Source organism: Pecten maximus, chromosome 6, assembly GCF_902652985.1.
Source record: "Pecten maximus chromosome 6, xPecMax1.1, whole genome shotgun sequence".
NCBI lineage: Eukaryota > Metazoa > Mollusca > Bivalvia > Pectinida > Pectinidae > Pecten > Pecten maximus.
This window is the reverse complement of record NC_047020.1, coordinates 3996515-4022587: the sequence shown is the minus strand read 5'-3', so window position 1 is coordinate 4022587 and position 26073 is coordinate 3996515. Positions and strand designations below refer to the sequence as shown.

Genomic DNA, 26073 nt, shown 5'->3' with positions numbered 1-26073 from the left:
TCATTAATTTTCTTATTTATTTCAAAATGGCAACATTTTATCAACAAATAAACAGACAAATCAACTACCGCCTTACAGACAGTCACAAATAAACAAACAAATCAGCCACCACCTTACAGACAGTCACAAATAAACAGACAAATCAACAATAACCTTACAGACAGTCACAAATAAACAGACAAATCAACAATAACCTTACAGACAGTCACAAATAAACAGACAAATCAACAATAACCTTACAAACAGTCACAAATAAACAGACAAATTAACAATAACCTTACAGACAGACACAAATAAACAGACAAATCAGCCACCACCTTACAGACAGTCACAAATAAACAGACAAATCAACAATAACCTTACAGACAGTCACAAATAAACAGATAAATCAACCTCCACCTTACAGACAGTCACAAATAAACAGACAAATCAACAATAACCTTACAGACAGACACAAATAAACAGACAAATCAGCCACCACCTTACAGACAGTCACAAATAAACAGACAAATCAGCCACCACCTTACAGACAGACACAAATAAATAGACAAATCAGCCACCACCTTACAGACAGACACAAATAAACAGATAAATCAACCTCCACCTTACAGACAGACACAAATAAATAGACAAATCAGCCACCACCTTACAGACAGACACAAATAAATAGACAAATCAGCCACCACCTTACAGACAGACACAAATAAACAGATAAATCAACCTCCACCTTACAGACAGTCACAAATAAACAGACAAATCAACCTCCACCTTACAGACAGTCACAAATAAACAGACAAATCAACAATAACCTTACAGACAGTCACAAATAAACAGACAAATCAACAATAACCTTACAGACAGACACAAATAAACAGACAAATCAGCCACCACCTTACAGACAGTCACAAATAAACAGACGAATCAGCTTCCACCTTACAGACAGTCAAATACAGATAGTCACAACTTACCAGACAATGCAAAAACCAAGTATAACAGAGTTATTTCCCTTTTACACTGTATTATTGTCCATGCTAACTGTTCATTCTAAAATACAGTTTAAAGCGGCAATGTTTCTGTCTGCTGTCTTTACATAAATGAATTCATGATTAATAATATAATCAACTTGACAGTTTCCTTGGAGATTCGCCATTCGGGGATGGCTCTCGCGACATAACGGGTGACAGGAGATTAGGCGCGTTCGACACTTTGAGCCGGAATGTCATCGGGTCTATATTTCCTTTCCTAAAGGAACGTGAATACTTGTTCATGTCCTCATCTCCGGTCCGCCTGGTATCTCTAGACATCTTCCTCATCTTCTTGTCTCCCGCGAGGAATTCCCTTGGAACAAAGATAATAACACGAGTAATATTCTTTTCTCCGCTATGGTCGTTATCACTTAGCTATTATCTATATGCAATACATTTGAATTTAGTTTCTTAACAACAATGTTTGAAAACGACATTTTAGCAGTTTTCGAAAACCTGTTCATTCACAAACTGCTGAAATCAATTCACTAAGCAACAGTGTGCCGAACGGGTGAAATAATGTCCATTTCCTGAAAGATTGTACCAAAACTATGAAATGTGAAAAGTCAGTTTCCATACAAGTATAACAAAGACATCGGTATGATTCAGAAACACATTACACTTGTGTTAATATAAAAGCTTTGAATGTTTCTACCCATATCCTAGTCATATATAGTATTAGTGCTAGGTTAATTGATAATCTCCTCATGACTGAAAACGACCACCAAAAGATTCCAAATTTACCTCATGTCGATATTTCCGTCTCCATCTTCATCCAGGAAATTGACGATCTTGTCGATGACCATATCCGAAACAGGCACCCCGGATTCCTGGATTATAATAAAGGTGTGTGTACATCATGGTGTATTGATTTCTAGAGAGACACTTCACAGTTCTGACAATACGGTGATGAAGAGTGACGTCATCAGTAATAGTCTGGCCCGATGTATTACTGAATTGTTATCAAAATCAGCCTGGTTCAAATGCTACAGACTAACAAGATATACAAAGTTCATAGCACGGTGATGATATCCTAGAGAGAAATCATATAATGGATGCATATATCTAATAGAATACAACTAACATCTATCTAACCTCCACGAAAATAGCCTACATGCTTCATAACCGCATTTAGTCAAACACAAATGATCAGCAAACCTTGATACGTTTGTAAAGCTTCATCCTATTGGTTAAATTCATTTAACGTAGAAGAATAAAGACTCACTTTGAACAGTTGTTTGATCTCCTCCGGGGACACCGAGTCATCGTTATCTTTGTTGATCCGCCTAAAGAAATCCTGGGCGCGGTTCTTTTCTTTGAGCATGTATAATAATTTTAGCGGATCCATGTTGAACACAGATGGGGCTTGGATTTCCTTCCGCATCTTATCCTCCGAGATACTCTTTACCGGGAGTGCTAACTCGTACACGGCCTCGAAACCACGTTGGTCTTTCAACTCGGTTAATGTGTCCACAAATGGTTTATCAACAACAATTTTCTGGAGATAAAAATTGACAAAAATATTTCAAAGGAAGCATGCACAAAGATATACTGATGACGTGTGAGAGATAATGAGACAAGAGGGAAGTGTTGACGAAAGGAAATCGTCCCAAACAATTACTGACCCAATACGCCTGACTCAGTTTATAAAGGAATAGATATAAACACAAGAGGAATATGAAAATAAATTATTACCACACCACTTACAGGCGCAGAAACATAGTGATGATGTTGAGAATTACCGCATTGGAATCATCCTGAAATCCGGGCGAAATGTGTCGTGTCGACAACCTTCACCATGGTCAATTCAACAACAGACATGGCCGATCACCATGTTTTGTATTTATCCAAGGTTCAAAGGAGGACATTGTTAAACTTCAGGTTCATAATGAAGCAGTATCATATTGTTCAAACTGACAAATGACACACTAACTAGTATGCAAAGGTTTGAAATACAGTATACAAGACTGTGTTCCTTAACTTAAAAAAGTTACATAGAGGAAAGCATTAATTGATTTTAGAGAGAGAGATAGAGAAAACCCCGTATTTAGTTAACTCCATAATGTTCGCCTATGAAATCTTCAAAGTTAGAAAAAAAATGGGGAAACTTGTATCAGATACAAGATTTGATTTAAACTATTTTATTCGTCAAAACACTAGAATTGAACATACCTCAAGACGTAGGAACTGTAAGGACATCTCCGGAGATTTCTTGATGGCGTTGATGAGGATGGTTGTATATATGGGAGTGATAGGGTTGTTACTGAGCTGAAAGTACAATACAAAAATTATATCGTTAATAAAGATATCTAATTCTTCCGAATGTTCATGGTGCCATACTGTATTGATTTGTACCTCGTGTAATAACAGTTACCCGATAACCACGAGTGATCCCTGTCTTAAAATTTATTAATAACGACAATATTCCTCATACAAGATGTCTGGATATATTGGTAAAGTTATATCAAATATCACTTTCCGTTATTTCCAAGTCATCAGTGCTAAAGCGAAAATAGAGTTCAGTAAAATTGGATAAACGTCCATACGTACGTCCAGTACGAGAAGGCACTTGTTCACACATAGGCCTCTGGTAAGTTCCAGCATGGCGGGAGGATGGACTCTGCTGCAGGCCAAATTTAACTTGGTCAATGTCGTGTTGTGGCGTAAGGCCTCGGACATGGCGGAACATCCCTCGAAACCAAAACCGTTCCATGCCAGATTTATATCCGTAATACAGGTGTTACACTGAAATCATGAGGTATGTCATTAACATACTGGAGCATTCCAGACCCCCGCCTTTATCAACAACATTTAGAAAATTACTGAATTAAAGGAAAGCCTCTTAACTAAGACTGTCCCTTAAATTTAATAGTGTTTTTCTATGGAAAGTGTCCAGTTGAAAAATTCCTTAAGTTAGGTGGCACTGATGAAACAGCCATACCTAATGTGGACACCATCAACTACTTAAGGCATGGCACAATACTAGTAAGCAGACGGTGTTTTAACCTTGTAAAAATAAACAGGAAAGAGACAATAGATGAACATGTGGTATAACATGACACAATATAGACTCCCACGTCGATCATTCCTCTTCCTGTTCTTTGTTCGATCCTGAAGTTTCTGATGCTTTCAATGACCTGGGAGCAACTCCTACTTGCTTTCCTTCTCTCCTTCTCTACGACTTCATACCGCTATGGTTCAGCTTTACAAGTAGTAAATATATTCTTTGTTCAATATAACTGTTATCTCAGCATTATTCAAACTTTAGTTCATTTGAAATTAAAAAGTATCAAAGGTTCAAAACATCGAGACATTTCTTCGACGAGGGAGAGCCTGTCAACATACTGACGGACACCGTGGTCTACTACATCAGAGAATGGGTAAACCTGGCACCATGCTGAAATGGATTCTATTCCAGAGTAGGTCAAAACAAGACAGCATGCTAAAATGGATTCTATTCCAGGCAGCAGGCTGAAATGGATTATATTCCACAGTCGGTCAAATGTGTTACAATAGTAAATCACTTACACCCAACATGCTTTTAAAAATCAATCCTTTGAGATCAGGCACACGTATTTACTTAGACCTTGAAGTCCAAACCACAAGTTTGTGTAACTTGGGTATAAACAACGACTTGTTTGTTAACGAAGTGAGAAAGGTTTGAGCATAATTTTGGAGAGAGATAACACTGCTACATGTAAGTCGCAGGACAAAATATTGTATACTGTAGACGATGTCATCTCCAGACTGACAAGATCTCCAGAGGTTTACAATTTCTGCGACAATAGACTATCACCGAAACCATGGAGACAAAATGTCGTTCTTTAGGACGATGACTTTATCGAAGTCAACGATGACATGTGCCCAGGATCTTTCAAAGTCATTCATTTTCACATCGACATATATTGATCATGTGTTGTTATAAAATAACAAAAGTATTTAGCGACCATGACAATCATATATACGATATATAGCCCTACAGAGACTGAATCCTACCTAACTTTACTACTAAGTTGTATGACGAACATGATTGTTTTATTTGTTGTTTGTAAATTTTCTTTTCCTGGTACTGTCATACCTGATGGGATCCGACTTGACACCCTTACCTGTATACCACGTGATATGTATATACTGCCACGCCCCCGGATGTGATTCCAACTGAGGTCCAGTTCTTTAATGTTGGTGTTTTCCTCTGAAATTTGATCACAAAAATTTAACCTTAATCAAAGAGTATATTAGAATGGAATTTTGCCTCTTTTTGGTTTTTTGTTTGTTACAATAATAATTGTAAACACTGAGAAAATGACGTATAATCTGAATAATAACTACACTGAACAAAAGGTGTTATTCTATAACTAATTATCTATTGAATGACGTATCAGTACTATATCCACGTGGCGTTGTTCTTAATAGGATCACCGACATACCAATACAGATGCTGACGATTACAAGGTATCGACCTCCCGTATTGGAGAGTGCTGACTGTTGTAGGTTTTATCAAGACAAGACGATATGCCGGAATGTACATGTAAGCTTTCAAAGTATCGTTCATAATAACAGTTTGGTAGACATTAGGACAACAACGTCATGTGTAGATTTATATGAATATAGGATAATCTTACAATATAATTTTGAAGATGTCGGAATAGTTTGAAAGGTTTATCTATCGATATTGTTGTGTACGTTTAAAAACTTCCAGAAAGTTTAATTGCATTATATGAAATATAAGTAAAACTGTTTCTTTATTTTGAATGTAGGCAATCTAACTGATCACGCCACACAACAGTTAGTTCACCTTCACACATCCAGAAAAATCTCAAAGTAACATGTAACTGTCATATCCCCGTGTTTAAACCCACATGTTTACAGACTATCTGATAATACAATGGTGTCTCCATTGTAAACAAACAAAGCTTCCAGTCACAGTCTATCGTTTCAAAACAGTTTAACAGCAATGCCAATTCAAACCAATTTTTGTGACGGGCCGCGACTTTTTGATAAATATGCATCACTTCTGAATTATAAATCAATGCGGGGTTAACGGCGTTTTAACAACCAATCAATACAGCTATTTTTAACGAGTTTGAAATAATCAATAATCTGAAATTTAAAACAAATGTCAAAGACAAATGTATTTGAACAATTTCTGCGCGTGTTGCTTACGATTAGACGAGGAACTACATATATATAATATTTCTTCCAGATTTTGTTCTGCATTAGCGAGGAATTGAAACGACCCTTTTGTTTCAGATTATGCAAAACGATTGTAAACATTATTTTTACAGCAATTGTAAAATAGATTATATCAACTGATATTTATCACACTAGCTGGCTCGGATGGAGCGTGAGGGGTCTTCTGTAGGAGAAAACCGTATAACCCACGACTGACATGTTCGGTCAGGTGACCCCATACCTCTTCACTTCCGGTTGGGGAATCGAACCCCGGCCCCCTAGGTGAAAGGCAAGTGTGTTATCACTGCGCAACCCGACCACACATACAATAACGGGCGACCATCTATTTATATGCCATTCAGGTTGTACTTGCATCTTGGTAGATTTCAACCCGTCTATATAATCAGTTCTTACCGATTGCCTGACCCAGCAATTTACAGCCATCTGTCTCAAATGCATTATGACTCAAGTTGAAGTGCCTCAGTGTCTTACAGCTCTGGAATTTAAAGATTGTTTGTTAGTAAACAATTACAGACCTCCTTACGCTCTAATTGACTGTTGTGTGTTATATAACAGGCTGTCTGTGCCAACACGGATTACGTAACAAAGTAGGTGTAGTAATTCACTTACATCAATCATCGCGTCACTGTATCTGAAGCAGGTACTAAACAGCTTGATGGAACCATTGGCACATACCTAATGCACAAACTGGCTCTTCTTCAATAATCAACGCAGAATGAACTCTTGACAAACAAATCTGTGTAATATAGCATATATATCTGTATACTTCTCTTTATATGCATTGGTAATACGCTCCCTGTAGAATGTATTGTCTGTAGTTGACATACCGTGACGTGACGACTTACCTGTTCAAGTTTAAGTTCTGTATTACTTTAAGCCTTTCGGCTCATCCCTAGACATGTGAATATACATATTATAACGAAATCATTGATCACTTTCGCACCCCTCCCACACCGAAAAATGAACGTGATATATAACGTTTAGTGTAGAGAATGGCCATAACATTATTATAGTAAAAAAATCTGATAGAGACCCTTCAGCCTTAACACAGCATTTCACATTCTTATAAATAGACCTAATAATATTCAACACTTCCCCGTTAACTCCTTCCTTAATTAATTCATACCATAAATGTTGACGACTAACAAAATCGAACGCTTTTTTATGGTCTATGAAGCAACAATAAAGTCTTTTACTGCGTTTTAACGTTCTGTTAATTAAAGACTGCAGGGCAAAAATTGCATCAACTGTAGATATTCCTTTTCTAAAACCAAACTGGGCGTCCGATATCTTGTTATAATGTATATCAAATTTGACCAGTCTTTCGTTTAGGATAGAAGAAAAAAGCTTTCCAAAACAACTGACTAGTGTAATGCCCCTATATGTGTTGGTATCATTTCTATCTCCTTTCTTAAAACAGGTATAAGGTTCCCTGTGACCAGAGTAATGGGTAATTTCCAGATTTAAAAATATTGTTAAAAAGTACTATTAGACATGGCATCAGAACCTCTTTGCACCTTATGAAATACTCATTCATAATGTTTATCATGTCCAGGTGCCTTACTTAATTTTAAATTCCTTATAGCGGTATTTATTTCACTTTCAACAATATCCTTGTCCAATTCATCAAACATCACATCATGTGTACTTTCATCATGTTCATTTGAAAACACAGTTACATCAATGTTGATCGTAGGCATCATAAGATCACGATATGTACAAAGAAATTGTTCTTGTTCAATTTACATTTACCAAATTGCTTGCGTTTCCTGAATTGACTATGGAATGATTTTGGATTATGTTTCCTTAAATAGTTGTACATATTGGTGCCCTTTATACTATCGCTTACATTTCAATTCTGTTTTCTTGTATACCTTCTTTTTAATTACAAGATGGCGATAGGTCTCATCACATTTAGATACATTAAAATCATGAAGTGCATTCTTATACTGTATATATTTATGTTTACGGTCCATATTAAACCACGGCTTATCTTGTTCAGCAACTAACCATCCCACATATGTTCGTTTATTAGTTATTTTGTTACACAATGGTAAAATTAATTGATTTAATCGAGTCGTAAAACCTTCAACACATCAATTAACACTCTCTATACTATGACTAACAGGGTAACATAATTTAAGCAAGTTGTCAAAATCATTACGTAAAACTTTTACTATATCCACCTTATTCTCATCTTTCCATTTAAAACGAACATTTTCTTCGGTTATCTCACTGGTCTTAACATTATCTTTGTTTGATATTCTTATCTTTATACACAAACAGATCGGAGAATGATCAGAGAATGAGTTGAAGACTCCTGACTTGAACCTGGTAATATTAGAAAATGATTATTCGTTTACTAAGATATAATCAATAAGACTAGACCCTCGAGCATTGTAAAATGTAATACTTCCACCCGGGTCATCTTTGTGTCGACCATTTACAATTCTTACAGACACTGTTTTACAAAACTCGAGCAGTTGTCGACCAAACTGATTTCCATCATTGTGAATAAAATCATCGTTGGTACCAGAGAATTAAATCACCCATAATTATTATATCATCATCACCATTTCTGTACTGACTTATCAAATCTTCAATACATGCAAATAAATCTACATCACCGGTATCATAGTATGTACTATTGCTAGGTGGAAAATAGCAAGCAAATATAGAACTAGTTTTTCCGTTTCTTGATAAGTTGTCTGATATTTTAAACACTACAATATAATTAATCACAAACATTGGTAACAAAATGGCAATATTTCGCAAGCTCTTTTTTTTACAAATATCACAATACCCCCTCCTTTTCCGTTTTCCCTCGGGAAATATTAACATATATAATCATTTATCATAATATCATTTTCACTTTCATTCCAGCATTCGTACAAACATACTATGTCATATTCATTTATAATATTTACAAAATCCTTTGAATAAAGCTTTTGTTCCATGAAATAAATGATACACTCTCCACACTGTCCTACACGTGTTGTTGATCGACCTGCCTGGGTTGGTCGTGGTCACCTGCCGGACAGCTATCGACAGTAGACTCCATCTCCAATACTTCTCTCACATTGGCCAAATGCTCGGAAACTGACTGTTCTGGACTAAACTCGGCGCTCATCTGTACCTCAGCTGACATACATGTATTCTCGCCACCATGGTCCGGGGTAATAGGGGGGAACGCTCAGCCACTTGGAAAAAGGTCCGGTATGAATACCGGAAATTGACAGTCAGCACCGTTCCCGAAAACTATAGTGTCATCGTTATCTCTCTGTTGGGGGGCTGGGGACTGTCGGTCACCTCTCACCGGGTCATGTCGTGGTGGTTCATATCGTAGCCTAGAAGACATAGGGGCGTGTGTGGTATTTGGTTGGTTCGGTCTGGATGGAGTAGAAAGGGTACGTAGTATTTTGGTTCCTCCATTACCGGGTACGGGGATAACGGGTGCCGGTGTGTTAACCACTTCACTGTATGCTCTTCTTTGAATTTGTGGCTTATGGTTGGTTGGATGTTTGTACAATTGTCCGTCTACAAATAGCTTGTCTCTTACCATTCTTACTTTATGGCCAGCCCTTTTTTCAAGTCCTTAAGGATTGGGTAGAGAGGTTTACGTCTTTCTTCCAGTGTTCATTGATACCGTATCCTGTACCCCTCAGCAGTCTACCAGTACTGTCACGAACCATTTCCAAATCTTTATGGAACAGGAATGCTGCCACTATTGGTCTTGGTTTGCCCTTATCTACGTTTCCGAACCTTTGGACATTGGTCAGATCTACAATTTCGTGATTTTCAGGTTAGGGTTAAAAAAAAGTCTCTAAGTTGAGACTCTGTATTCTCGTGGTATATTTCTGGGATGCCATGGAAAATCAGGTTTCTTTTCATCGACCTACACTGTAGATCCTCTATTTTCTCTATCAATCTCTCCTGTGTCTCCAATGCCTCCATCAATCTATTTTCCGCACATTTCGCGTTATACTCTACAGTCTCCTTTTGTTTTTTTAATCACCTATTTTCTGTCGTGTTTTCTACTGTTGTCTTCTTTATTTGTTCATAAAAAGTGTTGATTGATTCAGCATTGTTTTCAAACTCGACTGTTTTTTCTTTTGTTTCACGAATATCTTTCTCCAATACCCGGACTCTTCCTGTCAAACTATTCAAGCAACTTTCAATGTTGTCTATTTCCTTCACATGCTTTTCGATACAGTCAAGTCTTAGGCTCAGTGTGTCTATGTTACGTAATATTTCCTGTACTGATTTTTCTGTTGCTGGTACATCCGCTGGTACATCAGTCATATTGACAGTAACGCAGTAGACCGTGACGAAAAAAAGGTAATGAGTCCACCTTACCTGAGCGCAACAGGTAGAAATCTATTTATAGCACATACCGCAGGTATATCACACGTAAACAAGATGAGTGAGCAATAACTGAACAGTAACAAATCATCGACAAAAGCACTTTACAGTTGAGAAAATACCAAACCTCCAACACCACCTGTCCGGCAATCTCTTGCAGTGACGCATTACGGATTTTCAGAAGTAAGTTCGACGAAATACATAGCACAATCCAAGAATATTCGGAACAGGTGAAAAACAACGTTCAACACATTCACCTGTAGAATGTATGGTCTGTAGTTGACATACCGTGACGGCTTACCTGTAGAATGTATGGTCTATAGTTGACATACCGTGACGACTTACCTGTAGAATGTATGGTCTATAGTTGACATACCGTGACGACTTACCTGTAGAATGTATGGTCGTAGTTGACATACCGTGACGACTTACCTGTAAAATGTATGGTCTGTAGTTGACATACCGTGACCACTTACCTGTAAAATGGTGGCTATAGATCCACTGTCTTTGTCCTGGATACGATTACCTGTTGTATGAGTATACAATATTGATTATTGTTAGTATTGCTGATTACTTCCTGTAATTATATATCTATATCACATTTGTTTTGTTGACAATATATTGCTGATGATATATAGGTTTATGTCAAGTACTTTTGTTAAATCTAATGTTGTATTTTTAGTAAGCTAATGAAATTAATGTAGTCAAGATGCAGTGTTAACTGCGAGGGATATTTCTCTTTGTGGTGCTGATAACGTTGAAAATTTATAGTTGATTATTATTTCCGCACGCAATCATGTAATGTTAGGATCAACAGAGAGGGGTGTCATTTTCACTATGCGATAAGCTCGCGCAGAGTGTAATAATGTCTGATGAAATTTATAGAATGGTATGTCTATGTCTATTTATAGAATGGTATGTCTATGTCTATTTATAGAATGGTATGTCTATGTCTATTTATAGAATGGTATGTCTATGTCTATTTATAGAATGGTATGTCTATGATTATGATCAATAAAGGGGGGTTTCTTTATCGATAAGAAAATTTCTCATGCATTTATATGCAAGTAATTATTTTCACCTGATACAAGTTTTTAAGTTTCAATCCGAACAATTTCAAATAAAGGCTTCAATAGATATTTATATCATTGTTGCAATGTTTTTCGTATTGTGTTATTGAAGAAAACTTTTCGTATCAATTTGATTTTAGTTATAATAGCGATAAATGTAATGTCAATAGTTTCATTCGTCCATCTTGCCACGTATTGTATTGCTTGTTTAGTATTTGGAAATCCATGTTACGCATTTTAATGTGTCTGGGCGACTAATGAAATAACTTCTAGGGCCCATTAAGTATTTCTCTTTTTCCTAATTACCAAAAAGGATCAAGTAAACGAAATAAAAAGGTAGATTTTTTATCTTTTGACAACAGCAAGACTTTATAACAACACCAGCACCATGTTGTTCATCGGTTGTATATTGTATGTGTATTGTATGTCCATTGCGTTTTGTCAGCACCTCAATGATAGGGACAATAGTCATTACTAATCAAAGAACATGTCAAGTGGCTAAAATCTAGAATTACAACAATATTTTGTGCAACTATTTGTAAAGTTTACTAAAACATCTTTATTTTTATAAGCATGTTTACCTGCCAGACTGAGTTGCTGGAGCTGGGAGACCCCTGGACATCTGGACAGGGCCTCTAGAGTCTCACTGTCCAGCCCACACTCATCTAAAGTCTAAATGTATTCAGACATTGTATGTTGAAGGTAAAATATTGTCTTCAATAAATAAATGCACTTAAGGATTGAATCTTGATTTGGTCGATTTCATGGGGTCATGAATTGAGTTGCTCTTGAGACAAAGTTAATGAACTGCGAAGCAGTTCATGTTGAATTTGTCTCAAGAGCAACTCAATTCATGACCCCATGAAATCGACCAAATCAAGATTCAATCCTTATATTTAAATTGTTTTTTTTTTCGAATAAAAAAATCGGTCTAAAAGATATTAAATGTCTCGAAGCTTGTATAAGTCCAAATACGGAAAAGCCCGAGGAGTTCCGGATTGTACATGTCCAGTCGGTCGAGTAAAATAGTCCGCCATTTTAGGATTAAAAACAGCATTATTTTGTCAAAATAGAAGTATCTAGCATATCTGGTCTTTAATAAAATACAAGAATACATTATAAATTTGATAATTTTAATAATTATTCCATGTTTATAACAACAATGTAGAACAAGTGAAATCGTTCCGCGGAAGGATTTTAACCATGTATTCATACGCACTGATCAGTGTTAATCTGGTCAAATTCATGAGCAAATGAAACAGACTAAGTTTGGTAGTTTCATTGAGTCAAACTTGAGTAGAAATTGAAATATAATATGTTGAAAGTTGACAAAACAGAATTCGCCTTTGTAACCTCGTTGAACTTTAGATATCAGTTTAATTCTTGATTTTAAAAGAAGCTTGAAATTAACTAGGGGGGATAAGGTTGTATGAGAATTTAGAGAATTCTTCACACAGGCTTTATAATTAGCTATTGGTGGCCAGTCTGCATCCTTACCAGTGAGGTCAGTTTAGGAGTAGAGATCAGCACCTCCTGGACATAGCGGCCTTCTCGACCGGACAACGTGTTTCCGGACAGGTCAAGTGTGCCGAGTGAGTCGTCCCCCTAAAATTTTAGTTTCAGTCAGCAGAGTAAAATCCTGTTAGTCCGTAAATAACCATTAGTCCTAAATTACCATTAGTCCGTAAATTACCATTAGTCCGTAAATTACCATTAGTCCGTAAATTACCATTAATCCGTAAATTACCATTAGTCCATGAATTACCATTAGTCCGTAAACTACCATTAGTTTATAAATTTTCATTAGTTTGTAAATTGCCATTAGTCAGTAAATTGCCATTAGTCAGTAAATTGCCATTAGTCCGTAAATTATCATTAGTTTATAAATAGTCATTAGTTTATCAATTGCCATTAGTCCGTAAATTGTCATTAGTTGATAAATTGTCATTAGTTTGTAAATTGCCATTAGTTTGTATATTATCATTTGTCCGTAAATAACCATTAGTCCGTATTACCATTAGTCCGTAAATTACCATTAATCCGTAAATTACTATTAATCCGTAAATTACCATTAGTCCGTAAATTACCATTAATCCGTAAATTACCATTAGTCCGTAAATTACCATTAGTCCGTAAATTACCATTAATCCGTAAATTACCATTAATCCGTAAATTACCATTAACCCGTAAATTACCATTAGTCCGTATATTACCATTAGTCCGTATATTACCATTAATCCATAAATTACCATTAACTCGTAAATTACCATTAACCCGTAAATTACCATTAACCCGTAAATTACCATTAGTCCGTAAATTACCATTAGTCCGTAAATTACCATTAATCCATAAATTACCATTAACTCGTAAATTACCATTAGTCCGTAAATTACCATTAATCCGTAAATTACCATTAGTCCGTAAATAACCATTAATCCGGAAATTACCATGAATCCGTAAATAACCATTAATCCGGAAATTGCCATTAGTCAGTAAATTGCCATAAGTCCGTAAATTGTCATTAGTTTATAAATTGTCATTAGTTTGTAAATTATCATTTGTCCGTAAATAACCGTTAGTCCGTATTACCATTAGTCCGTAAATTACCATTAACCGGTAAATGACCATTAATCCGTAAATTACCATTAATCCGTAAATTACCATTAGTCCGTAAACTACCATTAGTCCGTAAATAACCATTAACCCGTAAATTACCATTATTCCGTAAATTACCATTAGTCCGTAAATTATCAATAGTCCGTAAATTACCATTAGTCCGTAAATTACCATTAGTCCGTAAATTACCATTAACCCGTATATTACCATTAGTCCGTAAATTACCATTAACCCGTAAATTACCATTAGTCCGTAAATTACCATTAGTCCGTATATTACCATTAGTCCGTAAATTACCATTAGTCCGTAAATTACAATTAGTCCGTAAATTACCATTAACCCATAAATTACCATTAGTCCGTAAATTACCATTAGTCCGTAAATTACCATAAATCCATAAATTACCATTAGTCCGTATATTACTATTAGTCCGTAAATTACCATTAGTCCATAAATTACCATAAATCCATAAATTACCATTAGTCCGTATATTACCATTAGTCAGTAAATTACCATTAATCCATAAATTACCATTAGTCCGTATATTACTATTAGTCCGTAAATTACCATTAGTCCGAAATTACCATTAATCCGTAAATTTAGATATTGTTACCTCTGAGGTGTATAAAAAACTATATTGTATATGTTATATTCAATTAAAGGTGCTTCTGTTGACGATAACGTTGTGAACGGAAATGAATATTTCTACATTTCCATTTAGCAAAGTCATGTTCATTGATCTTGGTGTACATGATACGTACATACAGTTAACGATAAGCTGTACACGTGCCACATGATTAATGTATGTTTATGAAATTGAGAATTTGTGATCACAGTGATAAAATCAATTTCGCTGAAGCATAGTTTACCGAATTGTGAAAATCGCTGTTCATTGTAAATTATCATTTATTATTTTCGTTTCTTAACCTACCCTCAGTGTTTTACAGATGGCTCTGAGTTCTTTGCCTACAAGGCAATGGTCCCGGACAGACATGTGCCGTCCCCCTATCTGAGCCATAACCTTTCGGATGGGAATGACCTTGATCTTTTGACATAATTTCGCGTAATAATTCCTCCGTTTCCCTGCCTCCTTGGCGTTTCCACGAGTCTGCCAAACTGAAACTGTTGTTTATTGTGTAGCATTTAACATTTCCCTTCTGAATATAAGACAAATAAAAGAGATTTTTATCATTTCACAATTTAATGAAAAAAGAATGTTGATCCAGGACCTAATCAAATTATAAAAGAATATTAATTAAATAGGGAATATAATTTCTTTATTAGATACCTTATTTAAAGTTAATTAGATATTTGATATATTTTATATGATATGTTATACATATATCATAAATAAGATTTCTAATATAATATAAAATGTCTCATTTAATTTTCTTCAAATTCACTTATTTAATATATAAACTTTATTTTATTCATTCAATTCATACATATACAATACACAATCATACAATTCACTTATTTACCTTATAATATATCTGTTTTTCTTTATACAATACATTATTTATTTCATAAGTATCTTTGATAATGTATCTATAGTGTATCCTATAAAGTACAGAATATCCTTTTTATAATTTGGTTAGGTAAAACGATATACTAAACCATAGCTAGTTCTGTCGTTAATGACGTTTGTATTGCAAACGGCAACAAACAGACATATAGGATTGTAAAATTCTACTTAGATTATTGATGGTACATTGTAAGATACTACTCAGATTATTGGTGGTACATTGTAAGATACTTTTTAGATTATTGGTGGTACATTGTAAGATACAACACAGATTATTGGTGGTACATTGTAAGATACAACACAGATTATTGGTGGTACATTGTAAGATACAACTTAGATTATTGGTGGTACATTGTAAGATACTACTCAGATTATTGGTGGTATATTGTAAGATACTTAGATTATCGGTGGTACATTGTAAGATACAACTTAGATTATTGGTGGTACATTGTAAGATACAACACAGATTATTGGTGGTACATTGTAAGATACATGTACAACACAGATTATTGGTGGTACATTGTAAGATACAACACAGATTATTGGTGGTACATTGTAAGATACTACTTAGATTATTGGTGGTACATTGTAAGATACAACTTAGATAATTGATGGTACATTGTAAAATTCTACTTAGATTATTGGTGGTACATTGTAAGATACTACTCAGATTATTGGTGGTACATTGTAAGATACAACACAGATTATTGGTGGTACATTGTAAGATACAACACAGATTATTGGTGGTACATTGTAAGATACAACACAAATTATTGGTGGTACATTGTAAGATACAACACAGATTATTGGTGGTACATTGTAAGATACAACTTAGATTATTGGTGGTACATTGTAAGATACTACTTAGATTATTGGTGGTACATTGTAAGATACAACACAGATTATTGGTGGTACATTGTAAGATACAACACAGATTATTGGTGGTACATTGTAAGATACAACACAGATTATTGATGGTACATTGTAAGATACTTAAATTATTGGTGGTACATTGTCAGATACTTAGATTATTGGTGGTACATTGTAAGATACTACTTAGATTATTGGTGGTACATTGTAAGATACTACTTAGATTATTGGTGGTACATTGTAAGATACTACTAGATTATTGATGGTACATTGTAAGATACAACTTAAGATTATTGGTGGTACATTGTAAGATACACTTAGATTATTGGTGTACCATTGTAAGACTACTTAGATTATTGGTGGTACATTGTAAGATACTAGATATTGGTGGTACATTGTAAGATACAAACTTAGATTATTGGTGGTACATTGTAAGATTACTACTAGATTATTGGTGGTACATTGTAAGATTACTACTAGATTATTGGATGGTACATTGTAAGATACAAACTTAGATTATTGGTGGTACATTGTAAGATACAACACTAGATTATTGGTGGTACATTGTAAGATACTACTAGATTATTGGTGGTACATTGTAAGATCTAACTCAGATTATTGTGGTACATTGTAAGATACAACACAGATTATTGGTGGTACATTGTAAGATACTACTTAGATTATTGGTGGTACATTGTAAGATACAACACAGATTATTGGTGGTACATTGTAAGATACTACTCAGATTATTGATGGTACATTGTAAGATACAACACAGATTATTGGTGGTACATTGTAAGATACTACTTAGATTATTGGTGGTACATTGTAAGATACTACTTAGATTATTGGTGGTACATTGTAAGATACAACACAGATTATTGATGGTACATTGTAAGATACTACTCAGATTATTGGTGGTACATTGTAAGATACAACACAGATTATTGGTGGTACATTGTAAGATACAACACAGATTATTGGTGGTACATTGTAAGATACAACACAGATTATTGGTGGTACATTGTAAGATACAACTTAGATTATTGGTGGTACATTGTAAGATACTACTTAGATTATTGATGGTACATTGTAAGATACTACTTAGATTATTGGTGGTACATTGTAAGATACTACTTAGATTATTGGTGGTACATTGTAAGATACTTAGATTATTGGTGGTACATTGTAAGATACAACACAGATTATTGGTGGTACATTGTAAGATACTACTAAGATTATTGGTGGTACATTGAAAGATACAACACAGATTATTGATGGTACATTGTAAGATACAACACAGATTATTGGTGGTGCATTGTAAGATACTACTAAGATTATTGGTGGTACATTGTAAGATACAACACAGATTATTGGTGGTACATTGTAAGATACAACACAGATTATTGGTGGTGCATTGTAAGATACAACACAGATTATTGATGGTACATTGTAAGATACAACACAGATTATTGGTGGTACATTGTAAGATACAACACAGATTATTGGTGGTACATTGTAAGATACAACACAGATTATTGATGGTACATTGTAAGATACAACACAGATTATTGGTGGAACATTGTAAGATACAACACAGATTATTGGTGGTACATTGTAAGATACAACACAGATTATTGATGGTACATTGTAAGATAATACTTAGATTATTGGTGGTACATTGTAAGATAATACTTAGATAAGTGGTGGTACATTGTAAGATACAACACAGATTATTGGTGGTACATTGTAAGATACAACACAGATTATTGGTGGTACATTGTAAGATACTTAGATTATTGGTGGTACATTGTAAGATAATACTTAGATTATTGGTGGTACATTGTAAGATAATACTTAGATAAGTGGTGGTACATTGTAAGATACAACTTAGATTATTGGTGGTACATTGTAAGATACTACTTAGATTATTGGTGGTATATTGTAAGATAATACTTAGATTATCGGTGGTACATTGTAAGATACTACTTAGATTATTGGTGGTACATTGTAAGATACAACTTAGATTATTGGTGGTACATTGTAAGATAATACTTAGATTATCGGTGGTACATTGTAAGATACAACTTAGATTATTGGTGGTATATTGTAAGATACAACTTAGATTATTGGTGGTACATTGTCAGATAATACTTAGATTATTGGTGGTACATTGTAAAATACTACTTAGATTATTGGTGGTACATTGTAAGATACAACACAGATTATTGGTGGTACATTGTAAGATACAACACAGATTATTGGTGGTACATTGTAAGATACAACACAGATTATTGGTGGTACATTGTAAGATACAACTTAGATTATTGGTGGTACATTGTAAGATACTACTTAGATTATTGATGGTACATTGTAAGATACTACTTAGATTATTGGTGGTACATTGTAAGATACTACTTAGATTATTGGTGGTACATTGTAAGATACTTAGATTATTGGTGGTACATTGTAAGATACAACACAGATTATTGGTGGTACATTGTAAGATACTACTAAGATTATTGGTGGTACATTGAAAGATACAACACAGATTATTGATGGTACATTGTAAGATACAACACAGATTATTGGTGGTGCATTGTAAGATACTACTAAGATTATTGGTGGTACATTGTAAGATACAACACAGATTATTGGTGGTACATTGTAAGATACAACACAGATTATTGGTGGTGCATTGTAAGATACAACACAGATTATTGATGGTACATTGTAAGATACAACACAGATTATTGGTGGTACATTGTAAGATACAACACAGATTATTGGTGGTACATTGTAAGATACAACACAGATTATTGATGGTACATTGTAAGATACAACACAGATTATTGGTGGTACATTGTAAGATACAACACAGATTATTGGTGGTACATTGTAAGATACAACACAGATTATTGATGGTACATTGTAAGATAATACTTAGATTATTGGTGGTACATTGTAAGATAATACTTAGATAAGTGGTGGTACATTGTAAGATACAACACAGATTATTGGTGGTACATTGTAAGATACAACACAGATTATTGGTGGTACATTGTAAGATACTTAGATTATTGGTGGTACATTGTAAGATAATACTTAGATTATTGGTGGTACATTGTAAGATAATACTTAGATAAGTGGTGGTACATTGTAAGATACAACTTAGATTATTGGTGGTACATTGTAAGATACTACTTAGATTATTGGTGGTATATTGTAAGATAATACTTAGATTATCGGTGGTACATTGTAAGATACTACTTAGATTATTGGTGGTACATTGTAAGATACAACTTAGATTATTGGTGGTACATTGTAAGATAATACTTAGATTATCGGTGGTACATTGTAAGATACAACTTAGATTATTGGTGGTATATTGTAAGATACAACTTAGATTATTGGTGGTACATTGTCAGATAATACTTAGATTATTGGTGGTACATTGTCAGATAATACTTAGATTATTGGTGGTACATTGTAAGATACAACACAGATTATTGGTGGTACATTGTAAGATAATACTTAGATTATTGGTGGTATATTGTAGAATACAACACAGATTATTGGTGGTACATTGTCAGATAATACTTAGATTATTGGTGGTACATTGTCAGATAATACTTAGATTATTGGTGGTACATTGTAAGATACAACACAGATTATTGGTGGTACATTGTAAGATACAACACAGATTATTGGTGGTACATTGTAAGATACAACACAGATTATTGGTGGTACATTGTAAGATAATACTTAGATTATTGGTGGTACATTGTAAGATACTACTTAGATTATTGGTGGTACATTGTAAGATACTACTTAGATTATTGGTGGTACATTGTAAGATACAACACAGATTATTGGTGGTACATTGTAAGATACAACTTAGATTATTGGTGGTACATTGTAAGATACAACACAGATTATTGGTGGTACATTGTAAGATACAACTTAGATTATTGGTGGTGCATTGTAAGATACTACTTAGATTATTGGTGGTACATTGTAAGATACTACTTAGATTATTGGTGGTACATTGTAAGATACAACACAGATTATTGATGGTACATTGTAAGATACTTAAATTATTGGTGGTACATTGTCAGATACTTAGATTATTGGTGGTACATTGTAAGATAATACTTAGATAATTGATGGTACATTGTAAGATACTTAAATTATTGGTGGTACATTGTCAGATACTTAGATTATTGGTGGTACATTGTAAGATAATACTTAGATAATTGATGGTACATTGTAAGATACTTAGATTATTGGTGGTACATTGTAAGATACTACTTTGATTATTGATGGTACATTGTAAGATACAACACAGATTATTGGTGGTACATTGTAAGATACTTAAATTATTGGTGGTACATTGTCAGATACTTAGATTATTGGTGGTACATTGTCAGATACTTAGATTATTGGTGGTACATTGTCAGATACTTAGATTATTGGTGGTACATTGTAAGATACTACTTAGATTATTGGTGGTACATTGTAAGATACTACTTAGATTATTGGTGGTACATTGTAAGATACTACTTAGATTATTGGTGGTACATTGTAAGATACTACTAAGATTATTGGTGGTACATTGTAAGATACAACACAGATTATTGGTGGTACATTGTAAGATACAACACAGATTATTGGTGGTATATTGTAGGATACTTAGATTATTGGTGGTACATTGTAAGATACAACACAGATTATTGGTGGTACATTGTAAGATACAACACAGATTATTGGTGGTACATTGTAAGATACAACACAGATTATTGGTGGTACATTGTAAGATTCTACTCAGATTATTGGTGGTACATTGTAAGATACAACACAGATTATTGATGGTACATTGTAAGATACTTAAATTATTGATGGTACATTGTCAGATACTTAGATTATTGGTGGTACATTGTAAGATAATACTTAGATAATTGATGGTACATTGTAAGATACTTAGATTATTGGTGGTACATTGTAAAATACTACTTAGATTATTGGTGGTACATTGTAAGATACAACACAGATTATTGGTAGTACATTGTAAGATACTTAAATTATTGGTGGTACATTGTCAGATACTTAGATTATTGGTGGTACATTGTCAGATACTTAGATTATTGGTGGTACATTGTCAGATACTTAGATTATTGGTGGTACATTGTAAGATACTACTTAGATTATTGGTGGTACATTGTAAGATACTACTTAGATTATTGGTGGTACATTGTAAGATACTACTTAGATTATTGGTGGTACATTGTAAGATACTACTAAGATTATTGGTGGTACATTGTAAGATACAACACAGATTATTGGTGGTACATTGTAAGATACAACACAGATTATTGGTGGTATATTGTAGGATACTTAGATTATTGGTGGTACATTGTAAGATACAACACAGATTATTGGTGGTACATTGTAAGATACAACACAGATTATTGGTGGTACATTGTAAGATACAACACAGATTATTGGTGGTACATTGTAAGATTCTACTCAGATTATTGGTGGTACATTGTAAGATACAACACAGATTATTGATGGTACATTGTAAGATACTTAAATTATTGATGGTACATTGTCAGATACTTAGATTATTGGTGGTACATTGTAAGATAATACTTAGATAATTGATGGTACATTGTAAGATACTTAGATTATTGGTGGTACATTGTAAAATACTACTTAGATTATTGGTGGTACATTGTAAGATACAACACAGATTATTGGTAGTACATTGTAAGATACTTAAATTATTGGTGGTACATTGTCAGATACTTAGATTATTGGTGGTACATTGTCAGATACTTAGATTATTGGTGGTACATTGTCAGATACTCAGATTATTGGTGGTACATTGTAAGATACAACTTAGATTATTGGTGGTACATTGTAAGATACTACTTAGATTATTGGTGGTACATTGTAAGATACAACTTAGATTATTGGTGGTACATTGTAAGATACAACACAGATTATTGGTGGTACATTGTAAGATACAACACAGATTATTGGTGGTACATTGTCAGATACTTCGATTATTGGTGGTACATTGTAAGATAATACTTAGATTATTGGTGGTACATTGTAAGATACTACTTAGATTATTGGTGGTACATTGTAAGATACTACTTAGATTATTGGTGGTACATTGTAAGATACAACTAAGATTATTGGTGGTATATTGTAAGATAATACTTAGATTATTGGTGGTACATTGTAAGATAATACTTAGATTATTGGTGGTACATTGTAAGAGAATACAAAATGTTCTTAGATTATTGGTGGTACATTGTAAGATACAACTTAGAGTATTGGTGGTACATTGTAAGATACTACTAAGATTATTGGTGGTATATTGTAAGATACTACCAAGATTATTGTTGGTACATTGTAAGATAATACTTAGATTATTGGTGGTACATTATAAGATAATACTTAAATTATTGGTGGTACATTGTAAGATACTATTATGTCACATATAATATTACATACTGTTACAGATTAAGACCGAAATTTACCAATGATATATGATAAAGACCAAAACCTACCGATGTTCTGTGTAAAGACCAAAACCTACCGATGTTCTGTGATGTTCTTTTCTTTACCGCTACTGTTAGGAATTCTGTGTCCGAGCGCGTGAAAGCTACGTGGAACTTGTCACTGGTTTTAAGCCTCGGCAATGAGAACCCTTTCTCCTGTTTGATAACGTCATCCCTCTTGCCCTTCTTCATCACAAGGGATTTCATTTTGTCCATTTTCGGTGTTGTCCAGCCCATGTCAAGTATTTGATGTTTTTGCCATTTTAATAGTCAGCCTCCGTAGCTAATTCTGAATTTTACCTTCCCGAACAAAGAAAATATTCACAGGCTTAAGATTCCACAGTGAGATTTTCGAATGGTATTGATGATTGCATTACAGTCTTGACATTCCATTGGAGATGTTTATATGTCAGGTATGCGGTCAAAGGTCAATAGAATGGTGCGCTGCACCTGAAAATCCGTATTGATTTTTGGATAATGTACATTGTCTAACTAGTATGGCATTACACATGTACCTCTCTGATTATATCTGTATCAAAGAGAACAGACACCCAGTTCCCATACCCTCAAATGTTCCTCTCTGATTATGTGTGTATAAACTGTGAACCAGAATCCAAGTTCCCATACCCCCAAATGTACCTCTAATTATGTGTGCATAAAAGTGAACAAGATTTTCAGTTCCCATATCCCTGTATGTACCTCTCTGATTATGAATGTCATGTATATATGAGCCCCTACCCACCAATGAAATTAAAGCCATTATATTATCAAGCCTCTGCTTGGGATCGACCACAGACTGTCGAAGATCTGAAATTCTCCAGATCCCCCTCCTTCCTCAAGGAAATAAGTCGTTCTCTAGATCCTGATTTTACCATTATCCATCGGTATCACCAATGTTTGTGAATGAAGTAACCAACAACTACCACAAGGAGACCCCGCCACAAAATGACCCTGGCTGTTCACGGGGGATAAACAAATAAAAGGAATAAAAACGTTTTTTTGTCGCTACATCCAGTATTCTTACTACATGTATTTATGTTGGCATTCCCCCCCCCCCCCCCCCCCCCCCCCAAAAAAAACAAAAAAAAAAACAACTAAAAACAAAAACAAAAACAAAAAACAAAAACACAAAACAAAAAAACACAAAACAAAAAATCCGCCGCATGGAATCGAGCCCGGAATCTTTTGCTTTGCCAGACGTATATACATTTTTTTTTTTTTTTTTATTGTACATGTATCTACCAAAAAACCTGAGGAAGCCGACTAAGACGTCATCCCTTTTTAGTAAGATGAATTATTGCATCCCTAGAAGTTTTTCATAATTGCCATCAAGCAACATCCTACGTACAACTACTCCAATATGTCTACCTTCCTTAACATCCTCATTTACCCACACATTTCCCTAGCTGTACTTTTCAATTTAGCTGAGCCGTTGTTCTGGCCGAGAATCAAGTCATCACGTGATATTACGGTATACTGCTACCTGCTACAGTATGATATGTATCGTATGATATAGTTATATAGCCCTTAGGTTGGTAATGTATATTATATAGTTATATAGCCCTTAGGTTGGTAATGTATATTATATAGTTATATAGCCCTTAGGTTGGTAATGTATATTATATATGATATGTATCGTATGATATAGTTATATAGCCCTTAGGTTGGTAATGTATATTATATATGATATGTATCGTATGGTATAGTTATATAGCCCTTAGGTAGGTAATGTATATTATATATGATATGTATCGTATGATATAGTTATATAGCCCTTAGATTGGTAATGTATATAATATAGTTATATAGCCCTTAGGTTGGTAATGTATATTATATATGATATGTATCGTATGATATAGTTATATAGCCCTTAGATTGGTAATGTATATAATATAGTTATATAGCCCTTAGGTTGGTAATGTATATTATATATGATATGTATCGTATGGTATAGTTATATAGCCCTTAGGTTGGTAATGTATATTATATATGATATGTATCGTATGATATAGTAATATAGCCCTTAGATTGGTAATGTATATAATATAGTTATATAGCCCTTAGGTTGGTAATGTATATTATATATGATATGTATCGTATGATATAGTTATATAGCCCTTAGATTGGTAATGTATATAATATAGTTATATAGCCCTTAGGTTGGTAATGTATATTATATATGATATGTACCGTATGATATAGTTATATAGCCCTTAGGCTGGTAATGTATATTATATAGTTATATAGCCCTTAGGTTGGTAATGTATATAATATAGTTATATAGCCCTTAGGCTGGTAATGTATATAATATAGTTATATAGCCCTTAGGCTGGTAATGTATATTATATATGATATGTATCGTATGGTATAGTTATATAGCCCTTAGGTTGGTAATGTATATTATATATGATATGTATCGTATGGTATAGTTATATAGCCCTTAGGTTGGTAATGTATATTATATATGATATGTATCGTATGGTATAGTTATATAGCCCTTAGGTTGTGATGTATATCATATATGATATGTATCGTATGATATAGTTATATAGCCCTCAGATTGATACTGTACAGTTGTATATTATAAATGATATGTATTGTATACCATATAAGTATAGCTCGTAGGTTGATAATTCGTGTATATATAATATGTATCACATAATTATTATATTTATATGGCCCGTAGGTTGATAATATGTATATATAATATGTATCATATAACATATTTATATGGGCCGTAGTTCTTCAAAATATGGCGTACATTGTAAAATGGACCCTCAGCATCAAATCAGCATGACACAGTTTGTAACGGGCGCCGGGCTGACTCATCAAAAAGAGTG

At 34.0% G+C, this 26073-nt stretch overlaps 1 protein-coding gene across 1 annotated transcript; it reads right to left on the bottom strand.

The window, feature by feature from the left end:
• Positions 1-24271, bottom strand: LOC117328764 (leucine-rich repeat-containing protein 74B-like). Its single transcript, XM_033886291.1, has 12 exons — positions 23272-24271; positions 15198-15388; positions 13148-13255; positions 12232-12322; positions 11057-11106; positions 6612-6693; positions 5132-5217; positions 3576-3770; positions 3198-3293; positions 2251-2523; positions 1770-1855; positions 1-1338 (listed from the first exon to the last, which is right to left on the bottom strand). Exons 1-12 carry the CDS (start codon positions 23468-23470, stop codon positions 1119-1121), a joined length of 1677 nt encoding a protein of 558 aa, XP_033742182.1. The 5' UTR covers positions 23471-24271; the 3' UTR covers positions 1-1118.
• Positions 24272-26073: the final 1802 nt, after the last annotated feature.

Excerpts from the sequence above, each read along its gene's own strand:
- LOC117328764 (XM_033886291.1), bottom strand. The coding sequence starts at position 23,470 with ATGGGCTGGACAACACCGAAAATGGACAAAATGAAATCCCTTGTGATG. Across the intron at positions 15,389-23,271 it reads AAGAACATCACAGAACATCG|TTTCAGTTTGGCAGACTCGT; the intron begins GTAGGTTTTGGT and ends AATAAACAACAG. Across the intron at positions 5,218-6,611 it reads ATTGCTGGGTCAGGCAATCG|AGGAAAACACCAACATTAAA; the intron begins GTAAGAACTGAT and ends ATCAAATTTCAG.